Source organism: Colletotrichum aenigma (assembly GCF_013390185.1).
Source record: "Colletotrichum aenigma strain Cg56 chromosome Unknown KSG_Cg56_contig07, whole genome shotgun sequence".
NCBI lineage: Eukaryota > Fungi > Ascomycota > Sordariomycetes > Glomerellales > Glomerellaceae > Colletotrichum > Colletotrichum aenigma.
In genome coordinates this window covers 4,299,294-4,321,785 of record NW_023500913.1, presented here as the reverse complement: position 1 = coordinate 4,321,785, position 22,492 = coordinate 4,299,294, and the positions used below count along the sequence as shown (strand labels likewise).

The 22,492-nt window shown below is 51.0% G+C and overlaps 7 protein-coding genes across 7 annotated transcripts; 5 read left to right on the top strand and 2 right to left on the bottom strand.

Moving 5' to 3' along the window:
* Window positions 1-808: 808 nt before the first annotated feature.
* On the top strand, window positions 809-2,612 carry prlL-5 (MFS transporter prlL; the record flags this gene model as incomplete). The annotated part of the gene is made up of 5 exons (XM_037326696.1): window positions 809-960; window positions 1,045-1,123; window positions 1,191-1,458; window positions 1,509-1,679; window positions 1,747-2,612. The coding sequence occupies 5 exons, from the start codon at window positions 809-811 to the stop codon at window positions 2,610-2,612; spliced, it is 1,536 nt and encodes a 511-aa protein (XP_037175366.1).
* Window positions 2,613-2,764: 152 nt separating this feature from the next.
* Window positions 2,765-4,120, bottom strand: CGCA056_v011449 (Clavaminate synthase-like protein; the record flags this gene model as incomplete). The annotated part of the gene is made up of 5 exons (XM_037326695.1): window positions 2,765-2,985; window positions 3,036-3,158; window positions 3,209-3,511; window positions 3,575-3,638; window positions 3,698-4,120. The coding sequence occupies 5 exons, from the start codon at window positions 4,118-4,120 to the stop codon at window positions 2,765-2,767; spliced, it is 1,134 nt and encodes a 377-aa protein (XP_037175426.1).
* A 617-nt stretch (window positions 4,121-4,737) lies between these two features.
* MUP1-2 (High-affinity methionine permease) lies at window positions 4,738-6,723 on the top strand (the record flags this gene model as incomplete). Its single annotated transcript, XM_037326694.1, has 8 exons — window positions 4,738-4,765; window positions 4,832-4,982; window positions 5,038-5,261; window positions 5,338-5,696; window positions 5,748-5,849; window positions 5,909-6,068; window positions 6,133-6,443; window positions 6,496-6,723. 8 exons carry the CDS (start codon window positions 4,738-4,740, stop codon window positions 6,721-6,723), a joined length of 1,563 nt encoding a protein of 520 aa, XP_037175536.1.
* A 1,981-nt stretch (window positions 6,724-8,704) lies between these two features.
* On the top strand, window positions 8,705-9,100 carry CGCA056_v011447 (uncharacterized protein; the record flags this gene model as incomplete). The annotated part of the gene is made up of 2 exons (XM_037326693.1): window positions 8,705-8,796; window positions 8,881-9,100. The coding sequence occupies 2 exons, from the start codon at window positions 8,705-8,707 to the stop codon at window positions 9,098-9,100; spliced, it is 312 nt and encodes a 103-aa protein (XP_037175985.1).
* A 682-nt stretch (window positions 9,101-9,782) lies between these two features.
* On the top strand, window positions 9,783-11,009 carry CGCA056_v011446 (uncharacterized protein; the record flags this gene model as incomplete). The annotated part of the gene is made up of 3 exons (XM_037326692.1): window positions 9,783-9,883; window positions 9,939-10,533; window positions 10,581-11,009. 3 exons carry the CDS (start codon window positions 9,783-9,785, stop codon window positions 11,007-11,009), a joined length of 1,125 nt encoding a protein of 374 aa, XP_037175427.1.
* A 5,254-nt stretch (window positions 11,010-16,263) lies between these two features.
* On the bottom strand, window positions 16,264-18,296 carry CGCA056_v011445 (putative hydrolase; the record flags this gene model as incomplete). Its single annotated transcript, XM_037326691.1, has 7 exons — window positions 16,264-16,431; window positions 16,491-16,627; window positions 16,688-17,659; window positions 17,713-17,740; window positions 17,803-17,877; window positions 17,929-18,155; window positions 18,230-18,296. The coding sequence occupies 7 exons, from the start codon at window positions 18,294-18,296 to the stop codon at window positions 16,264-16,266; spliced, it is 1,674 nt and encodes a 557-aa protein (XP_037175983.1).
* A 1,413-nt stretch (window positions 18,297-19,709) lies between these two features.
* mirC (MFS siderochrome iron transporter C) lies at window positions 19,710-21,654 on the top strand (the record flags this gene model as incomplete). Its single annotated transcript, XM_037326690.1, has 4 exons — window positions 19,710-19,987; window positions 20,040-21,420; window positions 21,478-21,572; window positions 21,627-21,654. 4 exons carry the CDS (start codon window positions 19,710-19,712, stop codon window positions 21,652-21,654), a joined length of 1,782 nt encoding a protein of 593 aa, XP_037175984.1.
* Between the last annotated feature and the right edge of the window lie 838 nt (window positions 21,655-22,492).

The following is a 22,492-nucleotide window of genomic DNA, read 5'->3' as shown; positions in this document are numbered from 1 at the left end:
GACTGACCCCCGCGGTGGTGGATAACCACCCCGGAGATGTATGCGGGGAAGCTCACTCCAACGAGCCAGATCAAACATCACAGGGGTCTTAGGCGGAGGTTGGACCTTCCAACTTGGAAATCACTGAGGACCTTGGGGGCGGTACCTTGTCACGTCTGAGCTGGGTACGGTTTCCACGTAGACAGTTGGTCATGCTCCTCTGGTTTCTTTGCTTTGGATATATTCGCCTCCGCCCACTGACGCGCGACTTCTCACCACATAGAATCATGAGATATTAATCAGATTCAAACTACACGAGCACATTCTGTTATCCATTCCTCTAGTCATTTGACAGATCTTCAGCCTATGTGTCGTTCAAGCCTAATCGGTATCATGTAGCTCTCTGAGGAATGCATCCAAGTCAGCCGGCAATATTATCCGCCATACTTCTTTACCCTTCAGACATACTTCTAATCATAACCTCAGAGACCGGGATTATGCGACAGCCGACCGGCTCGCGTGTCCTTTCCGACGACCAAGGCTCCGAGATCAGAGCACCTGCGTGAGCATCTGCCCATTAGCCTCCTCGAACTACCCCAGACCCACAGCTCCCGCCATTTCTCCGCATCAGTGACTGCGGGGGAGGGGACGATATCCGGAGACCTAGCATCGGTTGTGGGACTAGGTCGGAGAATACGCCGATGGACCGAGGTGTTGCTTGTATTTAGGTCTGGTCACATCAAGTCTTCTCATAGATCTCGTCCGAGTTTGTGAGAGGCAGTTTACTCTTCTACTCTCTGCCTATCTGATTTGACGATCTTCACCCATCATGTCGCGCTCAGGAGTCGACAAGGACTCAGGCAAAGACCCTCAAGTCGAGATGCTCGACGACGCCGTCAAGCCAAATTCTGCCGACGATGTAGTAATTCAGGATCGCGAGCTAAAAGAACGGCGGCTAGTGCGAAGGATAGACATTCGAATGTAAGCGCTGTCCTGCAATCAACCCTGTTAAAGAAATGTGCTGACCAGATGTTCAGGATGCCGTTGATGATGCTACTCTATAAGTCTCGTCTTCCAGGAGCTTCTTTTACAACGTACTGACATTTCGTGTGCACATGTCCTCAACTACCTGGACCGTAACAACGTAAGACCTGGCTTTCTTTGTATATGATTTATCTAGGGGCGAACATTCTAATAATCATGATATATAGATTGCGACTGCAAGACTTGGCGACTTCGAGAAGGATATTGGTTTGGTTGGCACCCAATACAACACCATCATCAGCGTCTTTTTTGTTGGATATATCTTGACTCAGGTGCCGACAAACATGATCTTGAATAAGATGCGACCGAGTATATTCCTGCCTGTCGTCATGTGCTGTTGGGCGGTGGTCAGTGCCTCAACAGGTGCGGTGCAGAACTATACTGGTGCAGTTGTACTTCGTTTTCTCCTGGGTTTTGTCGAGGCGCCATTCTTCCGTAAGATCCGTTCCATCGATTCAAGCAACATGATATTGACATTCTGTCAGCCGGTGCTCTCTACCTGTTCAGCTCCTGGTACACAAAGAAAGAGCTTGCGGTACGCATCTCAGTCCTCTATGCAGCTGGTCAGATGGCAGGAGCTTTTGGTGGATTGCTGGGAAGCGCAATCATGGGTGGAATGAATGGAAAATTAGGGTTGGCGGACTGGAGATGGCTCTGTGAGTGTTTTGCATTGCTGTCCCCGATGCTCCATCAGACTCATGAACTAACTCGGTGGTGGACCAGTCATCATCGAAGGCACGATCCCTATTCCTGTCGCCGTCCTCACCTACTTCACTCTACCCGATTATCCGGCTACGACGAAATGGCTCACAGATGAGGAAAGACAGCTGGCCACTCTACGCATCACAGAGGAGGCCGTTGAAGAAGACGACCGAGGCGAGGCGACCGCCTGGCAGGGTTTGAAGATGTCGTTCACTGACCCAGCGCTGTACATGATTTGGCTGATGCAGCTGGGATTGAACACGGCAGCTTCCTTCACCAACTTCTTTCCGACCATTGTTGCAACTCTTGGCTATAATCAGCGAAACACCTTGCTCCTGTCGGCCCCTCCTTACGTCTTCGCTGCCATTCTTGGAATTACCAACTCATGGCATTCAGATAAGCATCGCGAGCGATGGCTTCACATTGTCTGGCCTCAGGTCTTTTGCAGTGTTGGCTTCATCATTTCGGCCACTACCCTCAACGTCGCTGCGAGGTACACCGCGACATTCATGATGATGAGCGTGTACGGCTCTTTCGGCTGCATTCTCTCATGGGTATCAACAACCCTGCCACGTCCGTCTACCAAACGGGCTGTGTCCTACGCTGTCGTCAACGCCGGAAGTAACTTGGCTAGTATCTATGCCAGTTACTTCTACCCTAAGTCGCATGGGCCTAAGTACTGGCAGGCTAATATTCTGAACGTCGCTTTCGCTGCAATGTGCATCCTGCTAGCTACGATTCTACATTTCTACCTCCGCTGGAGGAACAGAAAGCTTCGTCGCGCAGGTGACGAAGACTTACAGGCCGACGGTGTTCGTGAAGGGTCTCGTTCAAGAGCTCTTGGGGAGCGCTGGCAGTGCCATCCTGCTTACCAGTACACTCTTTGAGTTGGAACACCGAGATAGTGTTGGCTCAAAGTACTTCATACAGTCGAACAGGTGGAGATAGTTGGTAAAGGCTCATAACAGGTATTTGGCTTGAGCTAAGCCAATAGCCATAAATTGAGGATAGTGAGTAGAAGTCCAACGAGTTAGTTACTTCAATATGCGACGATCGGGATGGAGGTATCCCACATGGACACCAAGATCTGTCTGTCTCCCTCCCAGGGCTCCCTTCCATGTGATACCTGAAAGTTATCGACCAGCAACAAATCGCCTTCCTCTAGTACCAGGCTGATTTCTTCCTTGTCAATGACATCGATCAACTTGTCAAGAAGGTGTCGCGGAATCGGTGTCTCGTCTCCATATACACATGGGACGTCTTTCAATCCGTTAGCTCAATATTAGCGTTCGTCAACTCAGAAGGCTCACAGGTCATGCCATCTCGGCCAATGTGGGGAGGGTCAAGAGCTCCAATATCTCGAGTAATGCCGTGGCGTCCTACAAGTCCATTGAACCAGACAGGTCTACCACTTGCTGGCAGTCTCCAAATGCCTGTGGGTGTTAGCTGCAGCCAAGCCCGCACGCAGTTTCATGCAGTTTACCTGGAATGTGCTGAGTCAACTCAAGAGTTCCATCCTCTTGCCAATTGAAGTCATCTGTCAATTTGCGCACTTGCTTTTCGACCTTTTGGCGCATAGTAGCTTCGTCGTCGCCGGGGACCAACTCCTGCCCGAAGCTGTGCTCCCCCGCCCAGTTGAATGAGTTGACCTTAGCTTCGTTTCCAGGTGCGCGGAAGACCATCTTCATGCCCAATCCACGCTTGTGCACTTGCTCTACAAGCTCGGGAATCTCGGCTTGGACCTTCTCGAAGACGTTGGCGCTGTTGGCGATGACCGTTGCACCACCTTGATTGATGAACTAATTAGCAACGTCCTTCCCTTGCAAGCCATTCATGTCTTCTTCTGTACCTTTTGGCGCTTTTTTGACGCAGTAGAAGTGGATATTAGAAGGGAAGCGCGTGTATCTCGAGTACTGTACGGCATATGTCTGTTGAGTATCGTGAGGTAGTCATCGCAGGCAGGTTTCCATACCTCGTTATGTTGATAAAACCGCGTCAATGGCGAGCCTTCGTTCGCAGTCCATACATTCTTCGCCAAGGGTGTTCTCTTTCCAGCCAAGCCGATCTGCACATGGGGATGAGAACCGCGGCCTTCCTCAGCGGCACCAACGAGCTTGGCGAACGTGTCTGCGGACGGGTGGCCCGCCCCGCGAACTAGAACTGCGCCGTGGCGTTCCAGAAGCTCTTGAAGTTTGCCTGATTCCCCTAGCTTTCGCAGAGCCGCAGCCGTATCTTCGACGGCAGGGGTGGCAGCTCCTGCCTGCTTCACTTGGAGGCCATAAGGTAAAGTGTTGCCGAAGTAAGTCCGCGCTCCGGGGACTTCGAAAGTCTCGAACTCAATGGCCATGGTCGCTGCAGGCTTCTCGTCGAAGTTTTCAGTAGAGATTGTCGACATCTACGCTCGCTTGACGTAAAAGAGTCCGATATCCCACCCGCATTTATGCTCAAACATAAGTTGCAATCCATCTCTGGTATCCTTCTTTCGAACAATTCGGACCGGAGTCGGATGCGCCCCGGGTGAAATATCTGCCATATTCTCGGTGCCTGCAGCTTTCCCCCCAATAGCTGCCGTACGCTGCGATGGCGAATTTGGGATGAGAATCACGACATTTTCGGGAAACCCCCGACATCGACTGCAGCCGGATGGCTGGTGTGATGCTACTGTAACAGGCAATAAATTTCGGCAGCAAACACCAAATCCAAGAAATCGGTATCGTTTTTAGTTGGTATGCTTCAGTAAATGACTCCCTGTTTCCCTATTACTCGCTGCGTGGTCATCACTGAATTGGGTAATTCGACATCTTGGCTCCAGTATGGCGTGCTCTGTACCCCAGCTCTGCGAGCGCGGATGCATCGTGCTAGCTCACAAGTCGGGAACTATCCGTCGCTAGCAGATTTTCACAAAAGCAGATCTCCAGATGTTAAAACCGTGCTTTCTTATCGTTAGCTCTGGTATCGTTGTCCTTGGCGACTTTTCACCTCTGAATCCTTGGTATCGAGTTGTCTACGATAATGGCTTCTGAGGGCGATGTTATCAAGAGTAAGTGAACATCGATAAACAGGGGTTTGGCTGAGGTGTTTGACGCCTATGCTAACGATTTCATAGGCACCCCGGCAATCAGTACTGCCAGTGATGGCGCTGATGACTCTGTCAAAGATGGTCAGCTGGGAGTTGTGGAAGTCAATGTGTTGCAGGAGCGGACAATTGGGCTCTTTGGAGCTGTTTCGCTTGTTGTGAATAAGATCATTGGCGCAGGGTAAGTTATTGTGGCTGCGCGGTTTAAGAAATATACATGGCTGACATTCTCTCAGAATATTTTCCACTCCTAGCACAATTTTCAAGCTGTCAGGAAGCGTAGGAATGGCCTTGATGTGCTGGGTCATTGGCGCTATCATTTCGACATGCGGTATCTTTGTTATGCTCGAATTCGGCACAGCGATCCCCAGATCTGGCGGTATCAAGAACTATCTGGAACGGGTATTTAGCCCTAGACTCATGCAAACGTGCATCTACGTATTTTACTGCGTCTTTCTCCGTAGGTTTTGTCCCCCCAGCCTCAGCTCTTAAACCCGAGATCGAACCGGTTCCGTCATCTAACCAAGCTTATACAGAGGTTTCCGCGAGTAACGCCATTACCTTCTCTTCTTATATCCTAGTTGCGGCTGGCGTTGATTCAACGACATGGAAACTTCGCGGTGTCGCCATTGCCGGCGCTATTTTCTCTGTTGGAATCCACACCGTTGCACCCCGTGTTGGCAGAGGATTTCAAGATGTGCTTTCGGCTGTAAAGCTGTTTACACTCCTCTTCATCGTGTGCTGTGGCTTTGCTGCCTTGGCGGGACATCTCAGGATAGAGAGTCCCCACAACTTCTCTAATGCTTTTGAAGGCACATCGAGCAGCGGATACAACATCGGCTCTGCCATTCTTAACGTCATCTTCTCCTTCCAAGGATATGACAACGTCAATGCCGTAAGCTGCATGATACGACCAGTTTGAATTGGTACTGACATGAGACCCCAGGTCCTTTCTGAAGTTCGCAATCCTCAGCGGACACTTAGATTGGCTCTTCCCTTGTCTATGGGCGTCATCGCGGTGTTGTATCTCTTGGCCAATGTTGCATACGTAAGTGCAAACTCCGTTGAGAACTCAAATCTGTGCCATATTCTGACTAAGGCTGCTAGTTTGCTGCTGTTCCTAAGGAAGCATTCATTGCTGCCAAGGTTACGGTTGCGGCAACTCTTTTTGAAAATGTCTTTGGTCCCTCCGCTGGAGCCAAAGCCCTCCCAGCACTTGTTGCTCTGTCTGCTCTTGGACATCTGCTCGGTGTCTCCTTCACAATCCGTGAGTCGCACATGCCATCGAGGCCTTCAATAAAAGCTGGCTGTTTTACTAACTCCAGCCATAGCCCGCCTACTCCAAGAACTTGCTAAGGACGGTGTTTTGCCCTTCTCCAACTTGTTCATGGAGAACAGGCCGTTTCGAACGCCAATTTACGCTCTGCTCCTTCATCTTGGCGTCACGATTCTTTTCATTTGCGCCCCGCCAGCCGGCGATGCATTCAACTTCGTCGTGTCGTTATCCAGCTATCCGACAACCGTCTTGTTGTTTGCCATTACTGTCGGTTTGGTCAAGTTGCGCCTGACCGACCGCGCAAATTTCCACTCGCCCCTCCCTGCCCCCTGGATTCTCATCGTCATCTATCTTGCGGCAAACATCGTGAGTCTTGCCAAGATCTAATACTTGTTAGGTTAATTACTGACTCGGATAGTTCTTGATTGTGATGCCTTTCGTAAGACCCCCTAACGGAAAGGGGAGCACATCGTTGCCGTACTGGCTGTCCTCGGTCGTTGCTCTCGGAATCTTGTCGTTGGGAGTAATCTACTACACCCTTCGTTTCGTGGTTGTACCGAGACTGCTGGGCTACAAACATCAAGAAATCCAGCAAGACCTGAGCGACGGATCCAAGGTTACCAGATTCCAAAGAATCAAGAGGTGAATTTTGATTGTTCAGGATATTGGCCCCACTCAGCTCTCGTAAATAATTATCCAGGCCGACTCAATGAGAATCTGTTCTTTCCCCTGTAATGCTTACCTAACTCATATGTATTGATAAACTCAAGTTCAGGCCACTGGGGATTACTCTCTGCTGAGTCGCTGCCAAAGGCAGAGTGTTCAACCCGTTCTCTCAAAGTGGCTGGCAGTCGGTGCAGATGGGACACGACGGGACGATCGGAATACGATTTGGCAGGCATCTGAAATGTGATGGTCCGTCCCAAGGGGTTGGCAAGGTTCAAGTTAGAGACTTTCTTGCCCATATACTTGTGTCAAGACAACTAAAGTTAAGCATTAAACACAGTCTTCAGTATCACGATCGTCATCAAATTGGTTTACAGGAGCTTCAAGAGTCGCGGACGACTGCCTGTTGTGACGTTACGAAACACCGCCTCTCTTGGCGGAGCGCTGAAGCTGGCAGCGGGTTGTGGGGACGGACATTGGAAAATGCGTTGAGCTCATTGATGGAAATTCCGTTGAATGACATCGGCAGGCCGGGGGTGGTGCAGCTCGCCTATTTCGTGCCTTGGCAACGTATTGGTGAGAATTGCACGAAAGGCTTCCAAAAGAAGGCTGGGCCAGAGCGTGATACAATGGAGACAAGATGAGATCTGGCCTAGTGCGGCTGCATGGGCCTGACTCTGTGGGATTTCTGGAAATGAAATCAGAGATAATATTCAGGGACCAGAGATGACATCAACGAGGGTTTTCGGCTATGAGACGAGATTTCGGGACGATTTGGAGTGGAGTCTGCTGTTTTTTCGCGGGTGGAATCGGCATTTGCGCGTCCACGATGACAATTCTCGGCTTCATGAATGGGGAAAACATTGAGCACGGATGGAAAAACGCCTGTCAAGCCAAAGGGTCTTGTTGAGACATCTCCAGTTTATTGCCGAGCAGTAGATGTCATAATAGTCTTACCGTGGAGCAAAACACAGCTAGAAGGCGAATTGACACGGTCTGGAAGAAACGGAGCCCTCCGACGGCCGTTGAATGTTCGTCATGCACTTTCCCGACCTCAAAGACAGACCATCCATCACATGCGGGCAGACAACAACACAACAAGGATGGACGGGCGCTGGACAGAACAGCCAGCCAGCCGCCCAGGCAGATCCGGGGGGCTGTGCGAGCGTCGTTTTGGTGTGGTCAAGGAATCAGGGATCAACAGACAAGTCAAGAGATAGTGGACAGGGGGCGCGACCAGCCGGCAAGCTGCCTCGGGAATGCTGTTGTCGCCTTCACCTGGAGCAACTCAATGAACACAGTTGGCAGCTCAGTGCTCTTGCTCCATCACGGCCTCTTCTTTCGCCGTCCGCCGTGACATGGAACAGACAACCTCCGGACTGACCGCCTCCCCAAAAAGAAAAGTCAAGGTCTCCTGGACTCCAGCGAGGACCAACGACCGTCACGTTACTGCACCCGGGCTGTGCCGATTACACCCCGCAAATCGGTCGACATCACCCCACAATCGACGCTCTGGAACGATGGCGGCGCCATGCCCAATTGGGGCTGCTGCTGAGCGTGGTGCCATGCTGGTGTCACACGAATACTGCCGCGCATCCCGCTTTGCCCCCTGCGGAGGTGCTCGTCCCTACGGAAATGCTTGCTCCTGTTTGGTGTGGCCATCCAATCCAATGGCTACCTTACGGATATGGCCTTGCAAGTTAGGGGATGGCCTGGTTGTTGGGGGGTCTCATCAGATAGGCATGCCAAGGGGGCGCGGGCGACTGCGATGGGCGGGAGACGCTCTGGCGTCTGGAGGGTTCATTATATGAATGCATGGCCGCTGCCACCCGGCGCTTTCTTTTAGCCCGCAGAGATCTCTCCCATCCCTTGCGTTACATTCAACGGACCAAGATACAGACGAAGCATACAAATATCGATCGACCCCCAACATCCGCACCAACCCGAAATCATCACATACCATGTTCAGACAAGCCTCCAGAGCCTTTTCCACCAACGCTCGCGTTCCCCCGAGCTACTTCCTTCAGACCCCCCGCAGACTCGCCATGAGATGGTACGCATTTTCCCTGAGTCGATGAACATCCAATATTTGCCATGTTCGATTATAAATGAGGTATGCTAACGGATGTGGCAACAGGATCCCGCCCACAGTAGCAATCGTTGCCGTCGGCTACGGCTTGAACACCTACCGACAAGCCATGGTCCAACGTCGCATCGCCATGGCTGAGCAGGCGGAAAGACAGGCAGTGGAAGACCGCAAGCGTGCGGCAAAATTGATGGATGCCTACGGAGACCGCTCGAGCCTTGAGGAGCTCGAGAAGGCGATGCAAGTCTACGAGGCTCAGAACCAGGTCTAAGAGACCCGCCTACCCACTTCACCAACACATAACGACGGCATCGTCAATACCACCAACCCAACATCGAACAATCGTATCGATCACACATCGCATTGGCAAAGGCGTTTATAAGCGGCATCACTAGGAAAGGATATCATGGGAAAGTCTCCGGACATTGGAGCTGCACCAATTTGGAAGTGTGCATTTTTTTCAGGGATGCAGGAACGGAATGGCGTAACAGGCGAACCACGAATCTGGCACGCATCATCATCAAGGACGTGTACATATTAGCATTCTGAGTACATATCGAACTACTCAACACAACAAACATACATCCTTTTTGTCACCACATCACCTCTTGAGATCTTGAATCGCAGCTCTCGACCCCTACGATGCTTCCATCCTGTGACCCGGCATAGCGTAGGGTCTTACCCCAGTACCCCGCACGCGTCTTGTGATGGCTGGAAAACACGGTGGCGTTCACGGAGCGTTGGGATGGTCCAATCCGGGAGCTCATCCCGCGCCGCCGTTCAGCTCCGCGTAGCTGGAAGCTTGGCCCTTCAGCCATTCGAAGCCTTCGGTCGCAAACGCAGACACGAAATACGACTTGAAAATTAAGAAATACGCAGTCGGCCTCGCTGCGATGATTTCCCAAGCTTCCGAGCTTTTATAACTGACGGCCGCGCCGTAGCTCACGGACGACATGAATGCCGCAGTCTTCACCTTCCTGGGCGCGCCCGGCTATTCATCCGTTCAAAGCTCGGTGTCGCAATTGCTCTCTGACATGGGGGGAGCTTCTTCGCGGTGAGTTGGAGTCTAAAGTTGGGCCCAAGATCGACCGGTGACCTGACTTGCGCAGTCCGCCACCCCCGCCCCGGGTCGCCAAAACGTTAAGCTCGACAACGGTATGGGTTCGCCACCTTCCTCCAATCATTTCAGAGAACGCACGACAGGCCATTCACTCCGCCATTCAGTTGCGCAATCTGTATCTGGCTGGGGACGACGCAAGCTCAGGACCCCAGGCTGTGGCCTCGCTGGTGGAGCACTTGGACGGGTTGGTCAACGAGGCCCGAGAGGCTGCCAACGTCCGCGATTATGTTTCTCTTGTGATTGAGTCGACAGTACTCAGCTTGACAACTGATCTGGGTCCGCCATTGAAGGTACTGTTAGGTTTGGCACGCGCTGTAGACCCGTTTCTCAATCACCCAGATGCAGGGACTGAGCTGGGGCCGAGCTCCAATGGAGACGAGGCTTTGCCTCTCCCGTTCAGACCGTCCGACCTGACACTTATTGACGACCCGGAGAAGGACCTCCTTGTCTTGCTGTATTATTGCGATCTTGTCAATCTTAAGGCCTCCCCTGACGAGACGGTGGCTCAGCTGATCAAGATTGCGGACAAATATGGCATCATCAAAAACCTCGACCTACGTAAGGAACTGCTCCCCGAGATAGAGGTAGGCTCTCTAGCTTCAGGTCATAAGTACGGGTTTTGATGACTTAGATCTACATTCACTGGGTACTGATGTACCTCGCATCGAACCTATCGACTTTCGTTCCTCCGACCTCCCTTTCCGCAAGTTTTGCAACCAAGTTAGAATTCGAAAAGAGCATGCAGATGAGTAGACTGTTGACCATCTGTGAGATGCTACTTAAGGATTCAAGGAGCGACCAAATTTGCTTTTTGCTCATGTTTCTCAGGCGATGCGCTATGAATCAAGAGAAGACATGGTGGCGGTCGCGCACGAAGGCGGTGCTAAAGGGGTTGAAGAAGATCCGAATCGGACGATCAACCTGGCATGTGGACTACGCAGAGAAACACCTATCTGGTCTGAAACGACTGGAGGAGTCCGGCGATGAACGCTGGTCGCGGCGTGGGTCGCTCATGATGGCCCGCGAGGAATTCGAACTAGGAAAGATGAAAGGTGACTGAGCGTGTTAGTCAACGCTTAGTGGCAATGTGAGAAAAGTCGCTTCCACGATGCGAAAGAGGCCCGAACACGAGTGCTACAGCCCAAAAGTCGGTGCTTTGGATTTCTACCGAAGACCTGGCCGTACAAAATCTCCGCAACAGCCGGCCGCAGCCCCTCTGGCCGGCCAGCGTCGTACCGGAAGAGTGGGTCGTTGCAACGGAACTGGGACACGGCACCGGAGCCGCACAGCTTAGCTTAAAGCACTCGAATGTCAAAGGAACTCTGTTCACTTGCTCGTTTTCCGTCGCAAGATACTATGGTTTCTTTCAAATTCTAGGTACCTACACATTTTATTGACAAGTGCTCTCCTTATGGGCCTCCACTTTGCTGACTGATGATTGGTCAAAAGAGGAAGCCATATAAGCCTTCTGATTGATGGAGCGAGGTCTGCATGCCAGCGGCTGCTGAGAAGAAGAAAGCATTTCTAATCATTCTACTGGTCAACATGTGGCGTTCTCCTTGTTTGAGGTCTCATACTCAGGTGGTCGGGCAAAACACCCCTGCAGTTCACCTACTTCTGAAGCCGGGTCAGGTCAATCTGCGTGCAAGAAATCAAGGTTGTGGTAGACTGGATCTTGTCCACGTCACAGCCTTACCGCTTCCCACTGCGTTGGTTCTGGTACATGACGAGCTTTCAACCAGTCATTTTTGAAGTGGGCGCGCGGGTCCAAAAAGACCACTGCAGAGCCGAAGCGGTCAATGAAACCGGGGTGGTCTTGTTTACGGACAACCAGGGAATGACAGGAAAAATAAGCTCATGACAAGTTACCGACACAGTGGTTCGCGTAAGATTGCCTCGAGGTTCGCAGGCTAGACCTGTTGCATCAATCCATGGTGATCGTGTTATTCGCCGGCGAACCGCCAGGATTTGCGGCTACTTTTGGACACCGCCTCCCAAATCCAATTGCTCCGTATGGGGCGTAAGCACTAAGAGACTGCATTTCGCAATCTCTCGGGATTGTTTCATCTGAGTGAGCCACTGCCAGTCACAGTGTGAGGCGACTTCACGAAATGTGTCGATTGAGTATTGAAGCGCCAGCTGCCTGCATCGTACGTCTCGCATCAGAGAGAAGCGCTTCAACTGAAACCCAGCGAGGCTTGGAAGCCTCTCAACTGCCAAACGAAAAATTTGCTACGCACCAATAGCACTATTGTCTCAGTACGGCGTGTCTGTCAGCCATAGTGGGTCAAAGTTGTTGTGTCTGTAGGCGCTCACGGAACTACTATGACGATGTGTACGGCTACCAATCGGCTGCAGATGGCTCTACAAGGAGTTTCTCTGGCAGCCAGATCTTCATTTCGGCTCCATCTACCTTACTATACCTATACTAAGGGGCTTGATGCGGCCAGACGACGGGCCACAACTTAACTTCGGACAGCGACGCGGCATGGAAGTTAGCCAAGTACGAAAGCATCCACGAATTGTGTGTTCCGACCTCCCCACAACACGTTGTCAAAAGAACCGGAGACATACTCTGTGGGTCACAAAGCGCCTTCGAATACCGGTAATATCAAGGAGTTGAGCGGCTAAGCGCCTGCCTCTTCTGCTACAAGCTTATTTTAAGCTAGGTATCTGATGGAACATGGAACCCGCACGTGGGTAGGCTACAGTTCATCTTGGTCAACTCATATAAGAACCTTCTTATGTCCATTGAGAGGATTCGCCGCTTCATAGTTCTACTATCATTCGCTATTTTGGACAATCCTTTGAGGACTAGCTCAATCCTTGGCAGTCCAAATAACTCATCACACCATCAACATAATAACAATCAACAAACAACAAACAACATGAAGCCTTTCACTACTCTTCTATCTATTCTCAGCCTTTCCACCATCGCATTGGCAGCCGAATGTGACGCTTACGGGGACGTCATATGGACCACTTATACAGTCACGGCAACCGGAGTCGACAACACAGATGCTGTCTGCGCGGAGCTTCTCGATCTGAATCCTTGCGATGATCCTGGTGCGCGTGATGTTATCTGCGGCGGACTGGACGGCAACCTGGAATGGACCTTCACTGTCACTCGTCAACCCAACTGCGACCTTTGGACCCGAGGCTTCTGGTCTGGCACTACACAGAACCGCTATGGAAGTGTCGAGTGTCCACATGTATCGCTGAATCCGGCTCCCGGTACATCTACCAGCGGATGATCTACAGACTATTCGTTCGAGGCGGTCGTCTGGTCACGCGCTGACGAAGAGCTTAGGGACTGAGCGTCCGTACGTTTATTCAGATTGGCGGTGAGGAGACCAGGAGTCTCCAATCAAGGTGGATAATATTTGCTCCTTGTACATGGCTGGGAACTTGTAAGATATGCGGCGATAGTCTAGTCGGAAGGAACATGGGTGTTGTTTTCGTCATGAATGAGGACAAAGTCAGGATATATTATGAGGCTCATCGAAAAGAGCTGAGGTCTGAAAATAAGGATCTTTACATCATCCTTTACTGTTTTTGACCTGGGCTATCACAGTTGATCATGCGCTAATTGTGCATATCTCGAATATCTACCTAATATTGGATGTCAGTTTTACACTCGCCAATGGTATAAATTGACTGATTCCTTGATCATGTATCATAATACGGAGGCATGCTGGTTAAGCGATAAGTCTGGATATATGCACCTGCCCTGTGAACGTGATGGCGTAACCCAGTTTCGACGTGTACTTTATTTGGTGTAACTTATCCAGCACGAGTTCCAGCTCCAAGATAACGAGCGCATTTAACAAATGGGCAGTCGCTCGTGTCTTCAGAGTCAAATCCTTGTTACAAGAGTCAGAGGAGAAAAGCCCGCGAAATCATTTAAAGTTAGACTTCATTTTCGCTGATGATTATTCGCTCAAATTGTTCCAAATGGAATGGAATCCTAGCTAGCTTCGTTGCCTGTGATGGGGCGATTTTTCAATATGGGAACGGTGCCACTTTTGGGATTCGAAGGATTCACCGCGGCTCCTTTTCTGAGCGGGTGCTGGGTTGTCGTGTTTACCCCATCAACTTCAACAGTCTGCAGACGCAAAACCAGTTCCTACCAGGTTGCGTCGTCAATTTGATCTCTTCGTCACTGGCCATTCATCTTTTCTCAGAAGTGGTAGTTCTCGGGCAACGCCATGAAAATCTTGCACTTCTTTGCGTCGCTCATCGCAGCTTCAACTGTCGATTCACAACTCATACTCACATGGACGACCGATTACTTGAACTTTCCGAATGCGAAGATTGGCCCCGATGGCCCATGGCAAGCTGTCGTCGCGACGACCGAAACAGACCGAATACCACTGTGGCCTAGTGGCTCGAGCTATACGGAGATGTTAACGAATGAAGTAGGCGGGAGTTGGACTCCTAGTTCCTCTGCGACGCCATTGAATGGTAGCAGTGCGTACTTTGACACTTGTCAAAGCTACTTGTATACTGGAGGAGATTACTTTGGGGAGGTCTATGTCGACAATATCACAATCGGTTATTCACTCGGAAGCAGCGATCTGAACTTCAATGCGACCATTAGTGGTGGTAACAAGTGGATGAATGTATACCCCGGTGCCGCCAGCGAGCCGTCAAAAGTAGGATTTCTTGGTCTGGGGCCACAAAAGTATCGCGCACAGCCGCATCAAGCAGCTCCTGGTCTCTTGGAGCAATTAAAAGCAGAGGGCAAGATCGATCGAGCAGCATGGAGCCTTCACATTGGCAGCGCGGCACTCAAACTACCTGGGTCACTGGTTCTTGGTGGATACGAACAGAACAGAGTGCTTGGCAATGTGGGAACGTTCTCGATGGAAGTTGGCTTTCCACAAGTTTTCCTTCGAGACGTGTTAATGGGAGTCGAAACTGGGGAATCTTCCGGATTACCTGCAAGATCGAACGGCAGCTTTTGGGTCGAACCTGGAGATATAAACGGCACAAACTACAACGATATCCTCCGGGGGGCCACTGGATCTGCTGCAGTCATGCCTAACCCCGTGTCTCCCTATATTTATCTCCAACCAGGGATATGCGAAGGGATAGCGGAAAATCTGGGACTGCGTCTTCATAATGACACTGGCCTCTACTTGTGGGAGTCAAACCGTATCGGCTCGGTTGGTGATTTCATCAATTCACCGGCCTAGGTACCTTGAATTCGTTCTGTCGGATAAGACGGCAACAAACTACACGATCAAATTCCCCTTCAAGCTCCTAAATCTGACCCTCGAGCCACCCCTTGTGGAAATTCCCGTCAACTACTTCCCTTGCAAGTCAACAGATTCCCGAGCTTCGAATGCTGGTCAGCTAGGACGGGCATTTCTGCAGGCTGCATTTATAGCTGTCGACTACGAGAAGGGGGTCATGTACATTGCTCAGGCCCAGCATCGAACAGAGCGTTGTGTAGAGGTTCGACGACTCCGTTGTGAAATCGAACTCGGCCACGACATTCCAGACTACCTGGAGCCGGTCTTGGGTGGTACGCTCCACAGTCACAGAAGATGCCGTCGAGGATAAAGGTGTAACGAAAAGCGGCATTGCAGGGATCGCGGTCGGGGCAGTCGCTGCTGTCGTGGCAGCATTGTGGATATGCCGTCGTCGTAGAAAGCGAAGACAAGGTCCGTTGGCGCCACCCGATGTTTTCGACAAGGCAGTGCTATGGTTCAGCGAGACAAGAGGCAATTTTGGAAGAAAGTCCAGCCCGAGCAATACAGGTTCCAATAAGATTGATGGTGTGGACGGAAGTCCTGTGATGGAGCAGAAAGTTCTCAGACAAGGTGTGAATGAGTTGAACTCGACACCTACACTAGTAAAAATGGAAAGCTCTGAGATGGAGCTCCGAGAGTTGGATGCTGTGTCGAAGCCCGTGGAGATGGACGCATCATCTCAAGAACGTTTTGGGTACAGCCCGGTCAGAAGTGATGCTCCGGATGACAGCGTGGCGCACGAGCTGCCAGCAAGCACTCCGAGACGTCAGAGGGGCTGACCGAACGTCACTAAAGGTGAAAGAAATAGGATGATGAGTAAGTATGAGAGAGAGTCAGGTAATTATCACTACGATTCCCACTCAGCACAGTGTGTTTAATCAATTTATTGAATCTCTGCAACCTGATAATAAGGACTTTCTCCATAAAAGTATAAGTATAGCGCGCAATGTATAACGACAGTTTATTTCTAATCATTTTCAAAATCTACAGTTGTATCTGGAGACAGACTTCTACTTCTACTCAAGTTCTCGGGCGTTACTCGTGACGAAAGTGTACTTAGAAGTGCAGAGACGATTGGAACACGCGCATCTCGGTTCCGACTGGTTCCGCGAATGGATAAGAGTCTCCCTCACACTCTGCACCGGCATCGGGCAGAGTTCCATTCTGGAAGTAGGCCTTGATGTAGCCTTTGGTGCACTTGGATGGTGCGGCAAGAGTTGTGTGCTGTTAATGATACGTTAATGAACTGGTACTGCAATATCCGCGTGCATCGGCATACTTACGCCATATGAGTTCTGGACCAAGACTGTAGAGCCAGGAAAGCCGGCGCTGTTGTTGCGGGCGCTAACTAGAGGCGTGATGTTGTCGAATTTGTTGGCGATAAACAAAATAGGATGCTTTGTCTTGCCCTCGAAAGGCCCTGTAGCGTGTTTAGTTGACAGACCTGCTCAAATGGGCTACCTTAAGTCAAAATGCTTACCATCAAATCTCCATCGCGGACGGATGTTTCTCTGGTTGCAGGTAATAGGGAATGGGACGTTGATTGAACCAGTAGCTGGGCTGAGTCCAATCAACTCTTCCGACTGTTTCTTGACCTCCTCCAATGTCAGGTTATGCACTGGTGGATGATCAGCACACATGATGACTGGAAAAGCGTCGGGTGTGCCGTCCAGTATCTCAGGGAAGGGCTCAAATGGAGACACCGGCCTCGGGGCGCAAAGCGGGGCAGTTGAGGGCTTGTTGGGGTTGTAGTGCTCGTAGTAACGCCTTCCATCTCTCCTCTCCAGGGCAGCGAGAATCATGGCAAAATTCTCAAACTGGTACTGTGGCTCATAGAGAACGGAGGAAAGGAGGATCTTGACCTTCGAGTACGTCACAACGGACGGCACGTCTGGCCCAGTCTCCTCATCTGCATTGATGACGATGGGAAGCGCCTTGATGTCCGAGAGGAGCTTGTTGAACCTCTCCTCAATCGCTTGCGAGGATGTTGCGTAGAAGGCACATCTGTCAGGGCCGGCCTGGTAGCAGAACTCGTAGAAGGCATACAAGACCTTATCCGTGTCCCTCAAGAAGTTGATGTGCTGGGAGTTGAACCACTCCCTGAGATCCACGTTGCCATCGTTCACCATACGCTCGACTTTATCGGGGTACATGGATGCGAAGACTCCTCCAATTATCGTGCCGTAGCTAAAGCCCCAATACTTCAGCTTGTCGTATCCGGTCTGGTGGACTATCTCAAGCATGTCTCGAACGTGCGAAACGGTACCAATATGCTCAAGAATACCCGAGCCATTCATGGCATTCTCACATTTCTGAGAATACGCCGCCCCTCTAACAAAGCTTTCAGCTAAAGCACCCTCATGGGCATCGGGTAGGCCTGGGTCTTGCATGCCCCAAGTTTGGCGTTTCTGTGGTGAGGACCAGCACTCAATCCGGGGAATAGACGCGCCAACTAGCTTACGTTAGGTCCCGGAAGACTTTACTCTTAACTCATGTACAACTCACTGCCTCTTGGATCGAAGCTGATCAGATCCTAAAAGATAGGTATTAGCATGATATCGGGCGTAAACCACCTATCCGGGAGTTACAACGCACATGGTTCTCGCCGATAATCTCCTGCAAGTATTTGCCGTGGTGTTTCAAAGACCAAACTCCAGAGCCGCCGGGTCCCTAACCTGACAGTTAACCCAGCTGTCTGAAGTTCCACGCGATATCGCTTACACCAGGGTTGAAGAACACGGGGCCTTTGTAGTTGGACCTGTCTGTAGCACGTATTCTAGAAACCGCAACAACAACTCGGCGGTTATCGGATGGTTCCAGCCAATTCATGGGGAGCTTTCGGAGCCAATTAGCAACATCATCTTCTCTTGAAGGGAACTTGAGAACTGACATCAAGTCTAGCACAGTCAAATCCTCCGTCTTCAAAGCACTCATGCCACTCAAGGGTCCTGCCCGGCTTGATCTGAACATTGTAGTGTGTTAGTACTCAATGCTCACGGTTTTATCACAACTCATTACGTACGCTCGACCAACTCCAACCTGCGGAACCGTGGGGCTCGTGAGCCTGTCGGTGTGTGGAAGTAGGCCATGGGGACGGAACGAAGCTACCCTTGAAAAGCGCCACCAGCCCGAGAGCTGAGAGCGCAGCAGCGGTGACCGCTGCCTTGCACTTGGATCTGGGCCGGGCCACTTGAGTGGGAGCCGAAAATTCGGCCGCAAGTTTAGTGTCCATCTTAAAATCGATGAGGATGATATTGCGCTTGCAATCCCCGCCCGCTGTTTTAGGAGAGGCACAAGAAAAGAAAAGGGTAAAAGCAGAGCACCAGCCGGCTCAGAAGAAGATATCCTCTGGCTGACTTGTTTTACAACTGGTCTATTCTGTGGGGGTCCTTTTTGCCGGATCGCTGACCATGTGGCCGGAGACAAGCAGATGGTGTACCAGGTGTCTCGCTTCTTCGGGGTTAGCGCATCCTTCGAGCTTCTTGGCCATGGCCCGACTCGTACAAGTCGGTCGGGAGATAAGAAAGACGTTCGAGATTGCCTACTTGAGCCACGCTTGCATTATCTTTTTCATCTGATTATCTGCGTCTTGGCTATCGGCAATGTCAAGAAGGTTTCTGCTGCACGGAAAAGAACATGCCCCTGTGTCAGTTCCTGGCCGTCTCAATTAGCCACGTTTACACTTACTCGTTGAGATGTTTCAACGTGCTATCTTTGATGTTCGGGAGCTCCCAGTATTTCAGCGATCCCTAAGCCGGGTTCATCGACTGAATGACAGTCACCGCCGACCGGGACCCACGACTCCATCTTGGGCGCCGGGCCTGCGTGCTCCATTCTCGAAGCCGCCCTCGGCCGTTAATGTCGGCAAATATCTAAATTGCGGCGCAATAAGGGTGGATTCTCCCGTTCGGCACCGCTCAACGGATCTAATTTCCAGGGTCCATCCCATTGACGACCAACCTTATCGCAAGCTATCGGTTCTGGAATGCTACCATTTCATCATGCCTCGGGAAGCATGGATGAGTGACGCGAGACATGGGAAACAATCCCACCAAGTATCGGACGAGTCGCAACGGCTCATGAATCAAACTGCTATCAGCAATGTTATCACAAGACCATGTACGATGACAACGTCTTCATTGTGATAGGTTGGCTCAACCCGCGCAACCCCGCGCTGCCTCTGAGTCGAGCGGTAGATAACAACAGCGGGATGTCTTCCCGGGCCACACCAAACTCTGTCTGGACGGTTGTCGGTTGTCAATGAGCCGATCCCTGTGATAGGTGGTATCTGCGCATCAACGTGCCGCAGACTGACTTCTTGTTGGGAGGGCGGGGATCGTCTCAAAAGGTAACTTTAGGCAAGGCGTCGGCATGCTTACGCGCAGTCTTGACTCAAAGTTTGTTAAAGTCGCCGCATCTTTCTACTCGGACCGCGAGCAGTTCGTCCGCAGCCCGACTTCAATCCGTCTTTCCGGCACCAAGTAGCCGAACGACGAGTCGCGATGCGCTTCATCACTTCGTTGAAAGGCCAGTTCCGCTCGGACCCTCGGCCGTCCGAGCAAGCCGCCGACGATAGCATCACAGTTCCGCGGACTGCCAACAACGTGGAGGCGGCTGGCAAGACGGATGACGGAGTCGACGACCACGATGCCGACGACAAGATCAGGTCTTCTGAGCTGGTAGAGTCCGGAGTCGGCACGATCGAAGCAGTACAGGCAATATGGGGAAAGAAAGGAAGATGGCTCGTTATCACCGGATTGGCTCTCATTATGATTGTGTAGTAAGTGCTCAATACCGAATTTTGTCCATGAGAAAAGGCTCATCCGTGATAGCGAATTCGACAACACCACCGTTGCTATCTACAATAACTATGCGACGTCATCTTTTTCGGCACTCTCCAAATTGGCAACACTCGGCACAGCTAATGGTATCGTCTTTGCCGTCATCAAGCCGCCAGTGGCAAAGGTATCCAATGTCATTGGCAGAGGACAGACGTACATCATGACGATTTCGTTCTATGTACTAGGTTACATTTTGATGGCTTCCTCTCATGGCTTCGATTCTTACGCCGCTGGGGCCATTTTCTACACTGTCGGTCAGTCCGGGACAAACATAATGAATGATATTGTCATCGCCGACATCACTACGGCAAGATGGCGTGGCTTTGCTATCAGCTTTTCGTTCTTCCCCTTCTTGATTACTCCGTGGGCAGCAGCATTCATCATCGAAGACGTGGTTAGGCCCGGTGGCATCGGCTGGCGCTGGGGAATTGGCATGTTTGCAATTCTCATGCCCATCGGCGGCGCATTCATTATCTCGACTCTGCTGTACTTCCAGCGGAAGGCAAAACAGGAAGGCTTGGCGCCATCTCGGAAGATGACATTGTACAGCTTCTGTTCTCAGATTGACCTTGGCGGCTCAGCTTTGCTGTCTGCGGGTATCGCCATGGTCCTACTGCCACTGACACTCGCTGCTGGGAGCGCAAGTGCTTGGCAAACCCCATACATCATCGCACTTATCATCCTGGGCGGCATTATCCTCATTCTGCTACCCATGTACGAGAAGTTCTTGGCAAAGCATCCTATTATGCCAGGGCATTACTTCCGTAACAGAACAATCGTTTTGTGTCTTTTTCTCATCGCTAGCGACTCCATCGGATTCTCTTGCACTCACACCTATCTCTACTCTTGGTCCACAGTTGCCCGCGGTTTCTCCGCGCGGGATGCGACATTCTTTCAGTATACTAATGGCGTCATGCAATGTGTCATGGGCATCATAGCCGGTCTGGCCATGGCCTATACCAGGCGGTATAAGTGGCTTCTCATTTCGGCCGCAGTCATTCGTATGATCGGGTACGGTGTCATGATTCGCCTGAGAGGTGCAGACAACTCGGTTGCGGAGCTTTTTATCGTCCAAATCATTCAAGGTCTAGGCTCTGGCATCATGCAACTATCGGTCCTAGTTCCTGCCCAGGTCGTCGTTCCTCACCGCGAGATGCCGCAGATCACCGCTCTGGTCATCTGCTTCTCCATTATTGGAGGCAGTATTGGCGCATGCATAGCCGGGGGCATCTACACGAATACATTCAAGCCGGCTTTGTACAGGGATCTCGGCAACGGGGCCTCAGGACAGCTTGTCGATTCGCTCTTCGATTCGATCGTTGGAACTGCGCCTGCGTGGGGCACTCCTGAGAGGACTGCGATTAATCATGCCGTAAGGAATAATTTCATTCCAGTGCTCACACAATCGTCTCAGCTTACCTCTCACCAGTTTTCCGATGTTATGAGATATATGGTATATACAGCCGTTGGTGCTTCGGCGCCAGCGCTGGTCTTGTCCTGGTTTTTGCCTGACTTCGAGCTACCGTAAGTTATTATACTGTCTACTCTCAATGTTCTTCGTTGCTAATTCAGCTCAAGTGACCGAAATAACCTGGTAGAAGAGTAATGACGTGGGTTTGAGGCCTAGGATTTTGCTTACTCCCGCCGTACATCAAAAGTCGCCTGCTCTTTGAAACCACAAGCGGTATAGACTTTTTTGTTGACAACACATCATTCACGCTCATAAGTATCACCAAAAGTCGCTACGAAGACACTTACATTCACCGTTCAATGGTTAATGCTGAGATAAGCGCGTGCTTCGGCCCCTCAAACCTCCATGTGTCGTTAGGTCAGTCATAGAAACTGGGACGATGATAGATATTGTTTTTTTGGAATCCTCATCACGGCTAGCCAACGTAAGCTGAGGCCCGTCAGACTATGGGCGGATCAATGCGGAGGCAAATGTGGCGTCTGGCGGCAAGGATTCGGTCCAATCTTCCACTCTATCCGAAAATAAGTCAAGACCGAGACAACGGAAGATTCCACTGCTCCAAACAAACCATCGTCAAAAATTTAAAGTCACAATGCCGGTGATTGGTGATACTAGCTCCATTTATCTGCATATCCGAATTGTTCATGCGCCGCTGAAAGTTGGTCCGATCTTCATACCTCGGGATCTGACCGGCATTTGCCACCGTCGTCAGATATGTCACAAATCTCAAGTTCAATTGCCATAGACGACGAATGCACTGACATAATCTTTGCTGATGACTATTATGCTTTCAGCAAACACGATGAAGTATATATGAGGTGCCATTTCGCACGGAGTATCTTAAAATACCTCCCGAAACCACCCGGACGGGAAGCACAGCACCAACGCCGCGGCGGCCCAGGTAAGCGCGCTTAGTGTTTTCAATTAAGCTTCTTAGTAGCGCCATCCCGCATCTCCTCTCTCGCACGGCTCG